Source organism: Festucalex cinctus, chromosome 9, assembly GCF_051991245.1.
Source record: "Festucalex cinctus isolate MCC-2025b chromosome 9, RoL_Fcin_1.0, whole genome shotgun sequence".
Lineage (NCBI taxonomy): Eukaryota > Metazoa > Chordata > Actinopteri > Syngnathiformes > Syngnathidae > Festucalex > Festucalex cinctus.
In genome coordinates this window covers 29,217,823-29,237,634 of record NC_135419.1, presented here as the reverse complement: position 1 = coordinate 29,237,634, position 19,812 = coordinate 29,217,823, and the positions used below count along the sequence as shown (strand labels likewise).

General features: G+C 39.2%; 1 protein-coding gene across 6 annotated transcripts in view; it reads right to left on the bottom strand.

Annotated features, from left to right (window-relative positions):
* Window positions 1-1,171: 1,171 nt before the first annotated feature.
* The window catches only part of spdl1 (spindle apparatus coiled-coil protein 1), a 339,338-nt gene continuing 320,697 nt past the window's right edge, over window positions 1,172-19,812 (bottom strand). For all 6 annotated transcript variants that reach the window (XM_077532662.1, XM_077532663.1, XM_077532664.1 and 3 more), the window contains one exon: window positions 1,172-1,528. In XM_077532662.1, the coding sequence (XP_077388788.1) occupies window positions 1,381-1,528 (148 nt within the window). In that variant the 3' untranslated portion in view covers window positions 1,172-1,380. The remainder of the gene's footprint in view (window positions 1,529-19,812) is intronic.

Here is a 19,812-nt window from a genome sequence, read left to right as displayed (position 1 = left end):
GACGGCAACATTTAGTGTGAAAGGGGCGGCAAAGTTGAATGTAATAGAACAGAATGACTTTATGAAGAGCAGACGTTCCATTCCGTGGCGTATCGATCAGGCTAAATGTTGCCTTATTTTCCTCCGTGAAAACAGCCTATTGTAGCTACATTATGCTAACGGAATGTGAACGGTACTACTGAATGGCGATAACATTCACGGCCGTATCACACTAAGTAGTGAATGGGTCTATTTGTTTTTCACAATCGTCAATTTCCATAAATGACAGCCCACCTTTCGGCTAATGCACAATGACGCTAGCCTGGGGGCGACATACACTAATAATGACTACAATCAGGTTGACGTCCGTCGGCGGGGTGACTACAATATGTAACTGCATATTAACATCGAAATGAGGTCCAATTAATTGACGTAATTTGCACATCGTTTTGGAGTACAGCACAGGACTGGACTTCGACCGACTAAAGCAATATGATCTGCACGTCCCGTGGACATCAATTGTTTAGTGGGGATCGAGAGCCTCATTCCGTGAAGTGGCTAGCTTTGTATAACATTATAAAACTTATTACTTCTAAAAACATAGTTTAATTGGATATGAAGAGCCCAGTCTTCAGTATTGAGGTCGTGCACGTACGAGTGCGCGCAGCGTGTGCGAGCGTGCAGTTTGTTTTCGGCCACAGGTGGTAGTGGCGATTTGAAATTTTAAATCTTCCATATAGCTGCTTTAAAAAATAATTTCATAACTATTTTTAAACAAAATTTAATGTCATTCAACTTACAAATTTGACTTACAAACAACCTCTCGGAACCCATTGTGTTCTGAAGACTACATGTATTCAGGTTAAAGAACACACAGCTCCTTCATTTGGCCCCCCCCCCCAAAAAAAAAAAAAAAAAAAAAAAAAAATCATGTTTACTTGTTTTTCTTTTTTTTTTTTTTTTATTAATAGTAGACTGGAAAGAAAGGCTGTATTTTTCAGTTCACTGTAAATACAGCAGTAAAATAGGTGCTGTAACACTAAAAAAAGGACACGGCCAGTTGGTCATAGAATATATACAGTATTTGAAGCTAAAATCTCAACTGTAAAACACTAGTGAAATACTAACTGTTCACAGAAACTTTTATATGCTGGGATTTTCTTTTGGACGAATTCACTCTCAGTAACACAAATCACATTGCATATTTTATTAAAGTGGTCACAGATCTAGCTGTACTGTATCATATCGAGAGATAGTTCTTGTAATTGCATTTTCCAACAAGAGGGGCAAAACTGTTTTCCAAAAACAGAAAAATAAATGAACATATTGAAAAATGTGGATACTACCGTATTTACATAATGTATTAGAACTCTTCCTGAGTGCATGTATTATAGACGGTCCCTACTGTTGAGAACACTGGGATGCCATGCTGCTTTCAGAGCTGATGTGCATCATCTCAACATTTTGTTTTTTTTCCCTTTCCTCAGTTTGATCCTGCTTCTTGTGGTGTTCCTCCTCTATCAGCACATTGCAGTTGGTCACTTGAGAGCTGAGAAGGAAAAAAACAAACAAACATACAATCCAATGAGTATATGATGCCCTTTATGCACGTGCGGTGGGGGCTATGGGTGCCCGGGCACATGCCCTTTTGGTAGTGATGCCCAAAGTGCCCCTTTGGCAATATTTTTTATGTGTGTATGTGTGTGAAATAGGGCTGCCAAGATTAGTTCGACTAGTCGTGACTACGTCGACGGCCAAAAGCGTTGACGGCTAATTTAAATAGTCGACTAGTCAGTTTGAAGTATATAATTTTAGTTATCTATGTAGATTCATGCCCCCCATCCCTGTAAAAGGCCACCTGGTTTGACCCAAACCTGCTCTGACACATTTTCCTTTCTTCTGACCCAGCAGACATATGTAGGGGTTTTACAATCACGTGTGCTCTGGCTGGCCTTGAAGGCATTCTGTGAGATAGGGATTTTCCGAACACGTGAGCGACACGTGCTACACGTGAGTGAGTGAGCTAAGACCAGGTGCAGGCCATAAAAATGTCTTGTCCGCAAGATTTATGAGCAGGAAGGTACACATGAGCTTGCGTATCCATGAAGTTCATACAGAGGTCAGCTTTAAAATAGGCCAAAGGTTGCGAGCCTAAGTTTACGTGGAGTAACAGTGCCCCCAATGGTCACAAAATAGTACTGCACCAAGTTAAACTCCTATCTTGCAGTGCACTCTAGTGGCCAAAGACATTCATATGAATAATTAGGCTAATATGTAGGAGTGGGAAAATTTTGTAGTGGCCCAATACCGTTAGCTACCTTAAGATGTTATGCCCAAGGAAAAGGTTTGGGGGTGGATTCTAGTAAGGCTATAAAAACCAGTGCATCCCTTTGTTCGGCGGATTTCTGATCCCTTCTGGCCAGAATATATGTCTTGTTTGTATGTCTGTGTCAAATAAATCTTTTTGTCTACAGCTTCAATCTCGGCCCGGCACTCTGTTACTTTTTTCTTCTAGATTCTGAGTTGTTGAACTCCTTTAAAGCGAATACAGGCGAAGATTCTCCTTCCAACACCCGGGATGCATAATATACGATCACTCTTGGAGAGGACAGTCGGAGCCCCCCCCTCCCCGACATATCTCCCCTGAGCGTCGGCCCGGCGGGAGGGCGAAGACGGCCTCCGCCGGGACGAAAATCTCAGTCCGGCCGTCTGCCTCTCGCCCGGGCTGACGAAACAACAAGTTTTATATAATATTTATCAGCCTTATATTTGTTTTTTCTTCCAAAACTGCCTCAACCGCGCGTTTGACTGCCTACCCCTCGTCCTCCTGCTTGCTGCCTGGTCTTATTAGACGCACATGCGCAGTAGCATTAAACCGGGTCAGACGTGACGTCAGCACCAGCTGTACAGAGTGCTCTCATGGCTAACCGACATCGGACTTCGAAGGTTTGGGAACATTTCTACAAAGACGCTAAAGCAAATAATGTTCAATGTAAAATATGCAAGACAGACCTTGCCTCTCACGGCAGTTGAGACGGAAGCACATTTTGTTGAATCCTTCTGACGGCGAGCGACAGTCATCTCAGCCACTGTAAGTTATCTGGATGGTTAGCGTAGCTAAGTGCTAACGTGGACGTGAACGGAGATGCTTTCAGTATTTAGCACATACTGTGTGATAAAACGTGCAACGTTGTTACAGCGTTAAGTCCTCTTTTCCTGCCCAGGGACCTCCTAACCGATGGTATGGAGACTGAGCAGGCAGAAGTTTTCGTTGTTTCACACAAACGTTTATTTTAGCACTCCTCAACGACAGACACACACAAGCTCTTCCGCTCTCCTTCTCTTTCCGAAACAACACCGTCCTCCTGCGTCAAAGTGCGACACTACATAACTTAAAGGGCAAAGCTTGGCCTGTAACACAGCGATGTGATGGCTAAATAGTAAATGTGGTAACGATATCTTAACGCTACGTAACAGTGCTAAAAGACTCCGTTCCACTTCATTGGAGAGCTTTATTATGAAGCCATCAACGTGCATGCCTGAAATGTATTTTTTATATTGTTTACATGTTTGTTGTATTCATATTACTAATTAGGGCCCGAGCAGCGACCGCTGCAGGTCCCTATTGTTTTTGTAAAAATTATTATGAGAGCCCGAGCAGCGACCGCTGCGAGGTCCCTATTGTTTTTGTAAATTTTTTATTATTATTATTGATAATAATAATAATAATAATAATAATAATAATAATAATAATAACAACAATTATTAGGGCCCGAGCAGCTACCGCTGCCATTTTTCGTAGCTCTAGCTCAATTTCTTTGAAAATGGCATAATAAACCTTTACATGTGGATTTTTTTTGCCAGGTGTGAGTGAATCAAGCTCAATGGGTTTTGGTGATTGTTAAGATCTGCAAAAATCAACGGCATTTTTTATTTTTAGGGAATGAGCTGCCCTGATTGGTATTTTTTGTAAAAGTATATATATATACATATATATATATATATATATATATGTATACATATATATATATATATATATATATATATATATATATATATACACACACACACACATCATCGTTCGTTGTACTCATAGCACAATGTTGCTTTTATTGTCCATAGAGACTATCAAATATAAATAAAACAAAATAAAAAAGTAGGTATGTTTGGATCTGTCTGATGCCAGTGAACATTTTGAGTGGTGGAAAGTACAAGAATATTCATAAATGACTTAGTTATCACACTTAGAATGTGTTGATATTTTTGTAAAAATACCGTAAGTGGGGAATTTTTTTTATGCCTCAAGGGCTGGGTGGTGCTGCATATATAACTGAATGTTGTCATAGAGATACCATCAGGCCTTGACTATAAACATACATGTAAAGTTTGGGATTTTTTGGTGCATGTACCGGGGAGTTATTAAGCATATCCTTTTTCATTGCGAAACGTGTTTACAATTTTTGTAAAAATACCGTAAGTGGGTATTTTTTTTGTTATGCCTCAAGGTCTAGGTGGCGCTGCATATATAACTGAATGTTATCATAGAGATACCTTCAGGCCTTGACTTTCAACATGTCAAGTTTGGGATTTTTTGTTGGAGTTATGTATCGGGGAGTTATTAAGCATATCCTTTTTCATCTGAAAACACAAAATTTAATGCCCCGCCCTCATCATATAGTATTCCGAAAAGTCAAGATTTTTCCCCCTGTCGTTGGCTCAGATCTTGACATGGTCCAGGTCAAGTCTGAAGTCAGTCGGATGAAACGTGTAGGAGAAGTGGCCAAAAGTCTGCCACCTGTAAATGTGCAAAAATCGTCAAAAATGGGACATTGAAAAATTCGTAGCTCACTTCCTTTTGATTTAGCATATGGGTCCAAGAGACTTTTTTTTTTTTTTTTTTTTTGTAGGGTCTTGGGCTCCCTCATACACCTAAAGATTTCCGAAGATCTTGCTTAAACGTACAACCTGGGCTGCTTCGTTAAAATTTCCTAGGGGGTGCTATTGAGTCATTTTTGTAAAAATAGCACAATCCATGATAAAATATTTCTCATTTTGCCAGGCCAGATGTGTGTGCCAAGTTTCATGTGTTTCTGTGCCAGCTATGGTGCCGCAAAGTCTGAAGATTTTTCGTGACAATAAAAGCAGCATTAACTTGACCGAGATGATCCTATCTTCTCAAAATTTCACACATTTGATGAGAGTCCAGCCTTAAAGACATCTACGAACTTATATTTCATCTTACTGATAGCGCCACCTAGTGGCAATTTTTTTTTCTTACAAATTTTCTTCTACGTTTTTCTCCAAACACGTTAACTGGACCTACCTCATATTTGCTCAGATGAGGGTTTCGGCCTTCATGATGTCACAACACGAAGTTTGTGAGTTTTCGCGAATCGCTGTGGCCGTGGCTAAGCACTGTTCGCCAAGAAAACAACGCCAGTTTTGAGGGTCTAAATATGCGCAGAAACTCATGAAACTTGGCACATACATCTGGACTGGTAAAATGAACAATATTTTATTGTTGATTGTGCTATTTTTACAAAAATGACTCAATAGCGCCCCCTAGAAATTTTTAACGAAGCAGCCCCGGTTGTACGTTTAAGCAAGATCTACGAAAATTTTTAGGTGTATGAGGGAGCCAAAGGCCTACAAAAAAAGTCTCTTGGACTCATATGCTAAAATGAACAGCAAGTGAGCTACGAATTTTTGAATGTCCCATTTTTGACGATTTTTGCACATTTACAGGTGGCATATTTTTGCCCACTTCTCCTACACGTTTTATCCGACTGACTTAAGACTTGACCTGGACAATGCCAAGACCTGAGCCAGCAACAGACGGAAATATCTTGACTTTTGGAAATACAATATGATGAGGGCGGGGCATGAAAATTTGTGTTTCGCACTGAAAAAGGATATGCTTAATAACTCCCCGATACATGCTCCAAAAAATCCCAAACTTGACATGTATGTTTATCGTCAAGGCCTGAAGGTATCTCTATGACAACATTCAGTTATATATGCAGCGCCACCTAGCCCTTGAGGCATGAAAAAAAAATACCCCACTTACGGTATTTTTACAAAAATTGTAAACTCATTCTCAGTGTGATAACTAAGTCATTTATGAATATTCTTTTACTTTCCACCACTCAAAATGTTCACTGGCATCAGACCGATCCAAACATATGTATTTTTTATTTATTTTTATTTATTTTTGATAGTCTCTATGGACGTTAAAAACAGTATCGTGAATGAAGGATATGCTTAATAACTCCCCGGTACAAGCTTAAAAAAAATCCCAAACTTGACATGTATATTTATAGTCAAGGCCTGAATGTATCTCTATGACAAAATTCTGTTATAAATACAGCGCCACCCAGTCCTTGAGGCATAAAAAAAAACAAAAAAAACACTTACGGTATATTGTACAAAATTTGTGAACTTATTGTAAGTATTATTACTAGGTCATTTATGAATATTCTTTTACTTTCCACTACTCAAGATGTTCACTGGTATCAGACCGATCCAAACATATGTACTTTTTTATTTTGTTTAATTTATTTTTGATAGCCTCTATGGACAATAAAAGCAACATCGTGCAATGAGTACGAGCGATGATGGGTATATATACTTTTGCAAAAAATACCAATCAGGTCAACTCATTCCCAAAAAATAAAAAAGACGCAGATTTTAGCAATCACCAAAACCCATTGAACTTGACACACACATCACACCTGGCAAAAAAAAATACACATTTAAAGGTTTATCATGCCATGTTAAAAGAAATTTTACTCCAAATGTGCCAGTACCCCAATGTGCGAGTACCCCAACTTGCAAGTACCCCAACGCGCAAGTACCCCAACGTGGCCCGGGCTGCGAGGGCCCTTTATAGCTGCTCGCAGCTCTAGTTTATAACTGAATTTTGTCATAGAGATACCTTTAGGCCTTGACTATAAATATACATGTCAAGTTTGGGATTTTTTGGAGCATGTACCGGGGAATTATTAAGCATATCCTTCATTATTATAAACGTACAACCTGGGCTGCTTAGGTAAAAATTTCTAGGGGGCGCTATGGAGTCATTTTTGAAAAAATAGCACAATACACCATAAGATATTGCTCATTTTGCCAGGCCAGATGTGTGTGCCAAGTTTCATGAGTTTCTGTGCATGTTTAGATCCTCAAAATTGGCAGTTTTCTTTGTGAACAGCTCTTAGCCACACCCAAAGCGATTCGCGAAAACTCACGAACTTTGTGTGTGACATCATGAAGGCCGAAACCCTCTTCTGAGCAAATATGAGGTAGGTCCAGTTAACGTGGTTGGAGAAAAACATTAAAGAAAAATCATAAGAAAAAAAAGTGCCAGTAGGTGGCGCTATCAGTAAGATGAAATATAAGTTTGTAGATGTGTTAAAGGCTGGACTCTCATCAATTGTGTGAAATTTTGAGAAGATAGGATCATCTGGGTCAAGTTAAAGCAGCTTTTATTGTCACAAAAATTCATTAGACTTTGCGGCACCATAACGGCCACTCCCTTTGGTGAAAAGTTACAATATTCGGTGTGGAGCATGATCATCATCTTAAGGCTTTTCTGACCAATTTTCTGGATCCCTTCGCGAGCTTGGCACAGTTGCTAAAAACGTAAAGTATGACATTTATTGTTACCACTAGGTGGCGCTCTTTGTATAACCGAATTTTATCGTATATATGTTTTCAGGCCGTGACTATTAAGTTGCATGAGAAGTTTGAGATTTTTTGGAGCTTGTACATGGGAGATATTTAGCATTTGCTGTTTCTGGACAAATGAAATTTTAAAGGCAATATTTGATGCCCCGTCATATAGTATTTTGACAAGTCAAAGTTTTTTGCCCAGTTGTTGTCTCAGGTCTTGAAATGATACATGCCGAGTTTGAAGTCAATCGGATGAAAACTGTTTGCAAAGGGAGAAAAAGTATGACCACAGTGAATTTGCCAAAATGGGCCAAAATTGGACATTCAAAAATTCATAGATCCCTTCCTGTACATTTTAGCTCCATGGTCCCAATAGACTTTTTTTGTGCGTCCCGGGGTGCTACACTTGCCTGACAATTTTCGTAGCTCTAGGTCAAACGTGCCGGGATTGGTGTTTATTTTTCTACGCTAGGGGGCGCTATGGAGTTGCGTTTTTATGACAACTTCAAAATATCAAATTTTTCGCCAGGCCCGAAGACTTTGCAAAGTTTGGTGAGTTTTTGTGAATGTTTAGGTTGTCAAAAATGCGATCATTTGCAGAGAAGAATAAATAATAATAATAACTAGAGCTGCGAGCAGCTATAAAGGGCCCTCGCAACCCGGGCCACGTTGGGGTATTTGCACGTCGGGGTACTGGCATGTTGGGGTACTGTCAAATAGGAAACCATCTAAATTTTAAACGTTTTTGCCATGCTTTGTGTTTGTAAAGTTTCATGGAAAGGCCAAAAATGATGCACAATTAACAAAATAAAATCAAAATGGATTGGCACATGGCTATATAGAATACTTTTTGAATATATTAGGCATGCCTGCCAATATTCACACATCTAGCTGAATCATATAATCGGAAAGACTTCATAAAAATGTCTAGAGGGCGCTATTGAAGCATTTATTGCAAATTTAATAAGAAATCTCTAAAATATTCATGCTTATGACAAGCCTGATGTGTGTGTAAAGTTTCATGAGTTTTTGCACATGTTTAGACCAAAAAAAAAAAGCAGCATTTTACTTGGCAAACAATCCATCGCCATGAAACAGCGTGCGACAAAATAAATAACTTTCGATAACTTTGTATCTTAAACATCTTAAGATGAAGCACACCAAGTTTGAAGACAGTCGGATAAATTTTGTAGGAGGAGTTCGTTAAAAATGACCCCTAAAAAAGGCCACAAAAATGGCTACAAATCCCAACGTAAATCAAAATGGCGGACTTCCTGTTTGGTTTAGCAGATGGTTCCAAGAGACTTTTTTGTACATCGTGGGCTCTTATGTATGCCTCTAAATTATCATAGCGCTAGGTGAAACGTACAACCGGGAATGCTTCGTTAAAGAGGAGTTTTTTACCTCAAAATGTGATGACCGGCCCCTACGGGGCTTCCTGTTGGGTTTAGCACATGGCACCAAGAGACTTTTTTGTACATCGTGGGCTGTTAAATTTGTCTCCAAATTTTCGTAGCTCTAGCTGCTTCGTACAACTGGGAATGCTTCATTAAGAGGGAATTTTTTCCTTTGAAAACTGTGCATGCCACGGCAACAGCATGCGACGAAATAAAAAGCTTTCAATAACTTTTCATCTTCAACATTTTAAGATGAATCACACCAAGTTTGGAGATGATCGGATAAACTGTAGGAGGAGTTCGTTAAAATAAGACCCCTATGAAATGGCCCAAAAAATGGCAACACGTTCCAAAGTAAATCAAAATGGCGGACTTCCTGTTCGGTTTAGCATATGGTTCAAAAAGAGTTTTTTGTACCTTGAGGGCTGTTACATATGTCTTCAAATGTTGGTAACTCTAGGTGAAATGTACAGCCGGGAATGCTTCATTAAATAAGAATTTTGAAACACAAAATTTGATGCCTCGCCTCTGGCGGACTTCCTGTTAGGTTTAGCATATGGCACCAACAGGCTTTTTTGTAGATCATAGTCTGTTACATATGTGTACCAATTTTCGTGGCTCTCAATTAAACGTACCACCGGCAATGCTTTGTTAAGTAAGAATTTTGAAACTGTAAATTTGATGCCCCGCCACCGTCATATAGTATGTCAAAAACTTTAGATTTTTTACCATGATGTTGTCCCAGGTGTTGAGATGGTACAGCCCAAGTTTGAAGTCAATCGGGTTAACCGTGTAGGAGAAGCGGGCAAAAGTATGACCCCTGTAAATGTGCAAAAATGGGCCAAAATTGGACATTCAAATACTCATACCTCACTTCCTGTCTATTTTAGGGTACACATATCAAAGAGGTTTTTGTTCATCTGGATGTGCTACAGGTGCCACACAATTTTCGTAGCCATAGGACAATCGTAGCGGGACAGGGATCCGTTAAACCTATGTAGGTGGCGCTACAGAGCCATTTTTCTGTTATCATGTATGGCGACTTTAAAATATCAAATTTTTCGCCAGGCCCGATCTGCGTGTAAAGTTTGGTGAGTTTTCGTTCATGTTTAGTGCCTCAAAAATGTGGTTGTTTGCGGAAAAGAATAATAACAAAGAAAAAGAAGAAGAAGAAGAAGAAGAAGAATAACTAGAGCTGCGAGCAGCTATAAAGGGCCCTCGCAACCCGGGCCACGTTGGGGTACTTGCACGTCGGGGTACTGGCACGTTGGGGTACTGTAAAATAGGACAAGGACCATCTAAAATGTTTTTGACAAGCCTTGTGTGTGCAAAGTTTAATCAAAACGCAAAATATGGTGCGCAATTCCCAAAATAAATTCAAAATGGCGGACTTCCTTTTAGGTTTAGCATACGGCTACAGAATACTTTTTGTAGGTCTTAAGCTAATAGGTATGCCTCCCAGTTTTCACAAATCTAGGTCAAGTCATCTTTAGTTGTGTATCGCTTGAATCATACAATTGGAAATGCTCCATAAAAATGCATAGAGGGCGCTATTGAGCACAACGTTGGGTTACTTGCACGTCAGGGTACTGGCACGTTGGGGTACTGTTACATGGAACAAGGACCATTTAAAATGTTAGTTTTTTCCATGCCTTGTCTGTGCAAAGTTTAATGAAAAAGGCCAAAAATGATGTATAGTTCCCAAAATAAAATCAAAATAGCGGACTTCCTCTTTGGTTTGGCAAATGGCTACATAATACTTTTTTGTAGGTCTAGCATAATCATACAATCGGAAATGCTTCATAAAAATGCCTAGAGGGCGCTATTTATTGCAAATTGCACAATAAATCTCTGAAAATTCATGTTCATGACAAGTCTGATGTGTTTGCAAAGTTTCATGAGTTTTCATGTGTATAAAAAAAAAAAAAAAGCAGCACTTGACAACTGTTACATGGAACAAGGACCATTTAAAATGTTAGTTTTTTCCATGCCTTTTCTGTGCAAAGTTTAATGAAAAAGGCCAAAAATGATGTATATTTCCCAAAATAAAATCAAAATAGCGGACTTCCTCTTTGGTTTGGCAAATGGCTACATAATACTTTTTTGTAGGTCTAGCATAATCATACAATCGGAAATGCTTCATAAAAATGTCTAGAGGGCGCTATTTATTGCAAATTGCACAATAAATCTCTGAAAATTCATGTTCATGACAAGTCTGATGTGTTTGCAAAGTTTCATGAGTTTTCATGTGTATAAAAAAAAAAAAAGCAGCACTTGACAAACAATGCATTGCTATGGCAACAGCGTGTTACAAAATAAAAAACTTTCGATTACTTTGCATCTTAAACATCTTAAGATGAAACACACCAAGTTTGAAGACAGTCGGATAAATTTTGTAGGAGGGGTTCGTTAAAATATGACCCCTGAAAAAGGCCACAAAAAATGGCAACAAATCCCATCATAAATCAAAATGGCAGACTTCCTGTTTTGTTTAGCACATGGTTCCAAGAGACTTTTTTTGTACATCACGGGCTCTTATGTATGCCTGCAAATTATCATAGCGCTAGGTGAAACGTACAACCGGGAATGCTTCGTTAAAGAGGAGTTTTTTAGCTCAAAATGTGATGCCCGGCCCCTGGGGGACTTCCTGTTGGGTTTAGCACATGGCACCAAGAGACTTTTTTGTACATCCTGGGCTGTTACATATGTCTACAATTTTTCGTCGCTCTAGCTGCTTCGTACAAATGGGAATGCTTCTTGAAGGATATATTTTTTTCCTTTAAAAACAGTGCATGCCATGACAACAGCGTGCGACGAAATACAAAGCTTTCAATAACTTTTCATCTTCAACATCTGAAGATGAATCACACCAAGTTTGAAGATGATCGGATAAACACTGTAGGAGGAGTTCGTTAAAATAAGACCCCAATGAAATGGCCAAAAAAATGGCAACACGTTCCAAAATAAATCAAAATGGTGGACTTCCTGTTAGGTTTAGCATATGGTTCAAAAAGAGTTTTTTGTAGGTCATAGCCTGTTACATATGTGTACCAATTTTTGTAGCTCTAGATTAAACGTACAACCGGCAATGCTTCGTGAAGTAAGAATTTTTAAACTCTAAATTTGATGCGCCGCCGCCGTCATATAGTATATCAAAAACTTTTCATTTTTCACAATGATGTTGTCCCAGGTGTTGAGATGGTACATCCCAAGTTTGAAGTCAATCGGGTTAACCGTGTAGGAGAAGCGGGCAAAAGTATGACCCCTGTAAATGTGCAAAAATTGGCAAAAATTGGACATTTAAATACTCATACCTCACTTTCTGTCTATTTTAGGGTACACACTTCAAAGAGGTTTAAATAACTTTCGATAACTTTGTATCTTAAACATCTTAAGATGAAGCACACCAAGTTTGAAGACAGTCGGATAAATTTTGTAGGAGGAGTTCGTTAAAAATGACCCCTAAAAAAGGCCACAAAAATGGCTACAAATCCCAACGTAAATCAAAATGGCGGACTTCCTGTTTGGTTTAGCAGATGGTTCCAAGAGACTTTTTTGTACATCGTGGGCTCTTATGTATGCCTCTAAATTATCATAGCGCTAGGTGAAACGTACAACCGGGAATGCTTCGTTAAAGAGGAGTTTTTTACCTCAAAATGTGATGACCGGCCCCTACGGGGCTTCCTGTTGGGTTTAGCACATGGCACCAAGAGACTTTTTTGTACATCGTGGGCTGTTAAATTTGTCTCCAAATTTTCGTAGCTCTAGCTGCTTCGTACAACTGGGAATGCTTCATTAAGAGGGAATTTTTTCCTTTGAAAACTGTGCATGCCACGGCAACAGCATGCGACGAAATAAAAAGCTTTCAATAACTTTTCATCTTCAACATTTTAAGATGAATCACACCAAGTTTGGAGATGATCGGATAAACTGTAGGAGGAGTTCGTTAAAATAAGACCCCTATGAAATGGCCCAAAAAATGGCAACACGTTCCAAAGTAAATCAAAATGGCGGACTTCCTGTTCGGTTTAGCATATGGTTCAAAAAGAGTTTTTTGTACCTTGAGGGCTGTTACATATGTCTTCAAATGTTGGTAACTCTAGGTGAAATGTACAGCCGGGAATGCTTCATTAAATAAGAATTTTGAAACACAAAATTTGATGCCTCGCCTCTGGCGGACTTCCTGTTAGGTTTAGCATATGGCACCAACAGGCTTTTTTGTAGATCATAGTCTGTTACATATGTGTACCAATTTTCGTGGCTCTCAATTAAACGTACCACCGGCAATGCTTTGTTAAGTAAGAATTTTGAAACTGTAAATTTGATGCCCCGCCACCGTCATATAGTATGTCAAAAACTTTAGATTTTTTACCATGATGTTGTCCCAGGTGTTGAGATGGTACAGCCCAAGTTTGAAGTCAATCGGGTTAACCGTGTAGGAGAAGCGGGCAAAAGTATGACCCCTGTAAATGTGCAAAAATGGGCCAAAATTGGACATTCAAATACTCATACCTCACTTCCTGTCTATTTTAGGGTACACATATCAAAGAGGTTTTTGTTCATCTGGATGTGCTACAGGTGCCACACAATTTTCGTAGCCATAGGACAATCGTAGCGGGACAGGGATCCGTTAAACCTATGTAGGTGGCGCTACAGAGCCATTTTTCTGTTATCATGTATGGCGACTTTAAAATATCAAATTTTTCGCCAGGCCCGATCTGCGTGTAAAGTTTGGTGAGTTTTCGTTCATGTTTAGTGCCTCAAAAATGTGGTTGTTTGCGGAAAAGAATAATAACAAAGAAAAAGAAGAAGAAGAAGAAGAAGAAGAATAACTAGAGCTGCGAGCAGCTATAAAGGGCCCTCGCAACCCGGGCCACGTTGGGGTACTTGCACGTCGGGGTACTGGCACGTTGGGGTACTGTAAAATAGGACAAGGACCATCTAAAATGTTTTTGACAAGCCTTGTGTGTGCAAAGTTTAATCAAAACGCAAAATATGGTGCGCAATTCCCAAAATAAATTCAAAATGGCGGACTTCCTTTTAGGTTTAGCATACGGCTACAGAATACTTTTTGTAGGTCTTAAGCTAATAGGTATGCCTCCCAGTTTTCACAAATCTAGGTCAAGTCATCTTTAGTTGTGTATCGCTTGAATCATACAATTGGAAATGCTCCATAAAAATGCATAGAGGGCGCTATTGAGCACAACGTTGGGTTACTTGCACGTCAGGGTACTGGCACGTTGGGGTACTGTTACATGGAACAAGGACCATTTAAAATGTTAGTTTTTTCCATGCCTTGTCTGTGCAAAGTTTAATGAAAAAGGCCAAAAATGATGTATAGTTCCCAAAATAAAATCAAAATAGCGGACTTCCTCTTTGGTTTGGCAAATGGCTACATAATACTTTTTTGTAGGTCTAGCATAATCATACAATCGGAAATGCTTCATAAAAATGCCTAGAGGGCGCTATTTATTGCAAATTGCACAATAAATCTCTGAAAATTCATGTTCATGACAAGTCTGATGTGTTTGCAAAGTTTCATGAGTTTTCATGTGTATAAAAAAAAAAAAAAAAGCAGCACTTGACAACTGTTACATGGAACAAGGACCATTTAAAATGTTAGTTTTTTCCATGCCTTTTCTGTGCAAAGTTTAATGAAAAAGGCCAAAAATGATGTATATTTCCCAAAATAAAATCAAAATAGCGGACTTCCTCTTTGGTTTGGCAAATGGCTACATAATACTTTTTTGTAGGTCTAGCATAATCATACAATCGGAAATGCTTCATAAAAATGTCTAGAGGGCGCTATTTATTGCAAATTGCACAATAAATCTCTGAAAATTCATGTTCATGACAAGTCTGATGTGTTTGCAAAGTTTCATGAGTTTTCATGTGTATAAAAAAAAAAAAAGCAGCACTTGACAAACAATGCATTGCTATGGCAACAGCGTGTTACAAAATAAAAAACTTTCGATTACTTTGCATCTTAAACATCTTAAGATGAAACACACCAAGTTTGAAGACAGTCGGATAAATTTTGTAGGAGGGGTTCGTTAAAATATGACCCCTGAAAAAGGCCACAAAAAATGGCAACAAATCCCATCATAAATCAAAATGGCAGACTTCCTGTTTTGTTTAGCACATGGTTCCAAGAGACTTTTTTTGTACATCACGGGCTCTTATGTATGCCTGCAAATTATCATAGCGCTAGGTGAAACGTACAACCGGGAATGCTTCGTTAAAGAGGAGTTTTTTAGCTCAAAATGTGATGCCCGGCCCCTGGGGGACTTCCTGTTGGGTTTAGCACATGGCACCAAGAGACTTTTTTGTACATCCTGGGCTGTTACATATGTCTACAATTTTTCGTCGCTCTAGCTGCTTCGTACAAATGGGAATGCTTCTTGAAGGATATATTTTTTTCCTTTAAAAACAGTGCATGCCATGACAACAGCGTGCGACGAAATACAAAGCTTTCAATAACTTTTCATCTTCAACATCTGAAGATGAATCACACCAAGTTTGAAGATGATCGGATAAACACTGTAGGAGGAGTTCGTTAAAATAAGACCCCAATGAAATGGCCAAAAAAATGGCAACACGTTCCAAAATAAATCAAAATGGTGGACTTCCTGTTAGGTTTAGCATATGGTTCAAAAAGAGTTTTTTGTAGGTCATAGCCTGTTACATATGTGTACCAATTTTTGTAGCTCTAGATTAAACGTACAACCGGCAATGCTTCGTGAAGTAAGAATTTTTAAACTCTAAATTTGATGCGCCGCCGCCGTCATATAGTATATCAAAAACTTTTCATTTTTCACAATGATGTTGTCCCAGGTGTTGAGATGGTACATCCCAAGTTTGAAGTCAATCGGGTTAACCGTGTAGGAGAAGCGGGCAAAAGTATGACCCCTGTAAATGTGCAAAAATTGGCAAAAATTGGACATTTAAATACTCATACCTCACTTTCTGTCTATTTTAGGGTACACACTTCAAAGAGGTTTTTGTTCATTGGGATGTGCTACAGGTGCCACACAATTTTCATAGCCGTCGGACAATCGTAGCGGGACAGGGATCCGTTTAACCTATGTAGGGGGCGCTAAGGAACCATTTTTCTGTTATCATGTATGGCGACTTTAAAATATCAAATTTTTCGCCAGGCCTGATGTGCGTGTAAAGTTTGGTGAGTTTTTGGTCACGTTTAGTGTCTCAAAAATGCGATTGTTTGCGGAGAAGAATAATAATAAGAATAATAATAAGAAGAATTCCTACAAAAACAATAGGGCCTCGCAGCGGCACCGCCGCCGCCGCTGCTCGGGCCCTAATAAGAATTCCTTCAGGAACAATAGGGACCTCGCAGCGGTCGCTGCTCGGGCCCTAATAACTAGAGCTGGAGCAGCTATAAAGGGCCCTCGCAGCCCGGGCCACGTTGGGGTACTTGCACGTTGGGGAACTTGCACGTTGGGGTACTGGCAAATTGGAAGCAGAATTTCTTTGAAAATGGCATGATAAACCATTACATGTGTTTTTTTATTTTTAGTTTTGCCAGGTGTGATGAGTGTGTCAAGCTCAATGGGTTTTGGTGATTGTTAAGATCTGCAAAAATCAGCGTCTTTTTTTTATTTTTAGGCAATGACTTGGTATTTTTTGCAAAAGTACATATACACATCATCGCTCGTACTCATTGCACAATGTTGCTTTTATTGTCCATAGAGGCGATCACAAAAAATGAAAATAAATAAAAAAGTACCTATGTTTGGATCGGTCTGATGCCAGTGAACATATTGAGTGGTGGAAAGTAAAAGAATATTCATAAATGACTTAGTTATCACACTTACAATGAGTTTACAATTTTTGTAAAAATACCGTAAGTGAGGCATTTTTTTTATTATTTTTTTTTATGCCTCAAGGTCTAGGTCGCGCTGTATTTATAACTGAATTTTGTCATAGGGATACCTTCAGGCCTCGACTATAAATATACATTTCAAGTATGGGATTTTTTGGAGCATGTCACTGGGAGTTATTAAGCATATTCTTCATTTGCGATATTGCTTTTAATGTCCTTAGAGGCTATCAAAAATCAATAAAGCTAAATAAAAATATTTATCGTTGGGTAGGTCTGATGCTAGTAAACATTTTGAGTGGTGGAAAGTAAAAGAATATTTAGAAATAACTGAGTTATCACACTTAGAATGAGTTTGCATTTTTTGTAAAAATACCTTACGTGGGTTTTTTTTTTTTTATGCCTCAAGGGCTAGGTGGCGCTGCATATATAACTGAATGTTGTCATAGAGATACCTTCAGGCCTTAAATATTAACATACATGTCAAGTTTGGGATTTTTTGGAGCATGTACCGGGGAGTTATTAAGCATATCCTTTTTCATCTGGAAACATGTTCACAATTTTTGTAAAAATACTGTAAGTGGGGTATTTTTTTGTTATGCTTCAAGGGCTAGGTGGCCCTAACTGAATATTGTCATAGAGATACCTTCAGGCCTTGACTATAAACATACATGTCAAGTTTGGGATTTTTTTTGGAGCATGTACCGGGCAATTATTAAGCATATCCTTTTTCATTTCGAAACACAAAATTTGATGCCCCGCCCTCATCATATAGTATTTCGAAAAGATTTTTTTTTTCCCCCTGTCGTTTGCTCCGGTCTTGACATGGTCCAGGTCAAGTCTGAAGTCAGTCGGATCAAACGTGTAGAAGAAGTGGGCAAAAGTTTGCCCCCGGTAAATGTGCTAAAATCGTAAAAAATGGGACATTCAAAAAAATCGTAGCTCACTTCCTGTTCATTTTAGCAGATGGGTCCAAGAGACTTTTTTGTAGGTCCTGGGCGCCCTCATACACCTAAAAATTTCTGAAGATGTTGCTTAAACGTACAACCGGGGCTGCTTCGTTAAAAATTTCGAGGGGGCGCTATTGAGTCATTTTTGTAAAAATAGCACAATCAACAATAAAATATTGCTCATTTTACCAGGCCAGATGTGTGTGCCAAGTTTCAGGAGTTTCTGTGCATGTTTAGACCCTCAAAACTGGCGTTGTTTTCTTGGCGAACAGCGCTTAGCCACGCCCACAGCAATTCGCGAAAACTCACAAACTTCGTGTTGTGACATCATGAAGGCCGAAACCCTCATCTGAGCAAATATGAGGTAGGTCCAGTTAACGTGTTTGGAGAAAAACGTAGAAGAAAATTCGTAAGAAAAAAAATTGCCACTAGGTGGCGCTATCAGTTAGATGAAATGTAAGTTAGTAGATGTCTTTAGAGCTGGACTCTCATCAAATGTGTGAAATTTTGAGAAGATAGGATCATCTCGGTCAAGTTAATGCAGCTTTTATTGTCACGAAAAATCTTCAGACCTTGCGTCACCGTAGCGGCCACGCCCTTTGGCGAAAAGTTACAATATTCGGTGTGGGGCATCATCAACATCTTAAGGCTTTTCTGACCAATTTTCAACTGGATCCCTTCAACGAGCTCAGCACAGTAGCTAAAAACGTAAAGTATGACATTTATTGTAACCACTAGGTGGGGCTATATGTATGACTGAATTTTGTCATATAGATGTTTTCAGGCCGTGACTATTACGTTGCCTGAGAAGTTTGAGATTTTTTGGAGGTTGTACATGGGAGTTATTCAGCATTTGCTCTTTCTGGAAAAATGAAATTTTAAAGGCAATATTTGATGCCCCGCCCCCGTCATATAGTATTTCGAAAAGGCAAGACTTTTTGCCCAGCTGTTCTCTCAGGTCTTGAGATGATAAATGCCAAGTTTGAAGTCAATGGGATGAAAAATGTTTGCATAGGGGGAAAAAGCATGACCACAGTGAATGTGCCAAAATAGGCCAAAGTTGGACATTAAAAAATTCATAGCTCACTTCCTGTACATTTTAGCTACATGGTCCCAATAGACGTTTTTGTGCGTCTCGGGGTGCTACACGTGCCTGCCAATTTTCGTTGCTCTAGCTCAAACGTGCCGGGCTTGGTTTTTATTTTTCTATGCTAGGGGGCGCTATAGAGTCGCGTTGTTATAACGACTTCATAATATCAAATTTTTCGCCGGACCTGAGGAGTGTGCAAAGTTCGGTGAGTTTTCATGAATATTTAGGTACCCAAAATCGCGATTGTTTGCGGAGAATAAAGAAGAAGAAGAATAATAATAACTAGAGCTGCGAGCAGCTAGAAAGGGCCCTCGCAGCCCGGGCCACGTTGGGGTCCTTGCACGTTGGGGTACTTGCACGTTGGGGTACTGGCACGTTGGGGTACTGGCATATTGGAAGCAAAATTTCTTTGAAAATGGCATAATAAACGTTTACATGTAGAATATTTTTTAAAAAATAGCACAATCAACAATAAAATATTGCTCATTTTACCAGGCCAGATGTGTGTGCCAAGTTTCATGTGTTTCTGTGCTAGTTTAGGCCCTTAAAATTGGCGTTGTTTTATTGGCAAACAGCGCTTAGCCACGCCCACAGCGATTTGCGAAAACTCACAAACTTTGTGTTGTGACATCATGAAGGCCGAAACTCTCATCTGAGCAAATATGAGGTAGGTCCAGTTAACGTGTTTGGAGAAAAACGTTGAAGAAAATTTGTAAGAAAAAAAATTGGCACTAGGTGGCGCTATCAGTAAGCTGAAATATAAGTTTGTAGATGTGTTAAGGGCTGGGCTCTCATCAAATGTGTGAAATTTTGAGAAGATAGGATCATCTGGGTCAAGTTAAAGCAGCTTTTACTCTCACGAAAAATCAGACTTTGCGGCACCGTAGC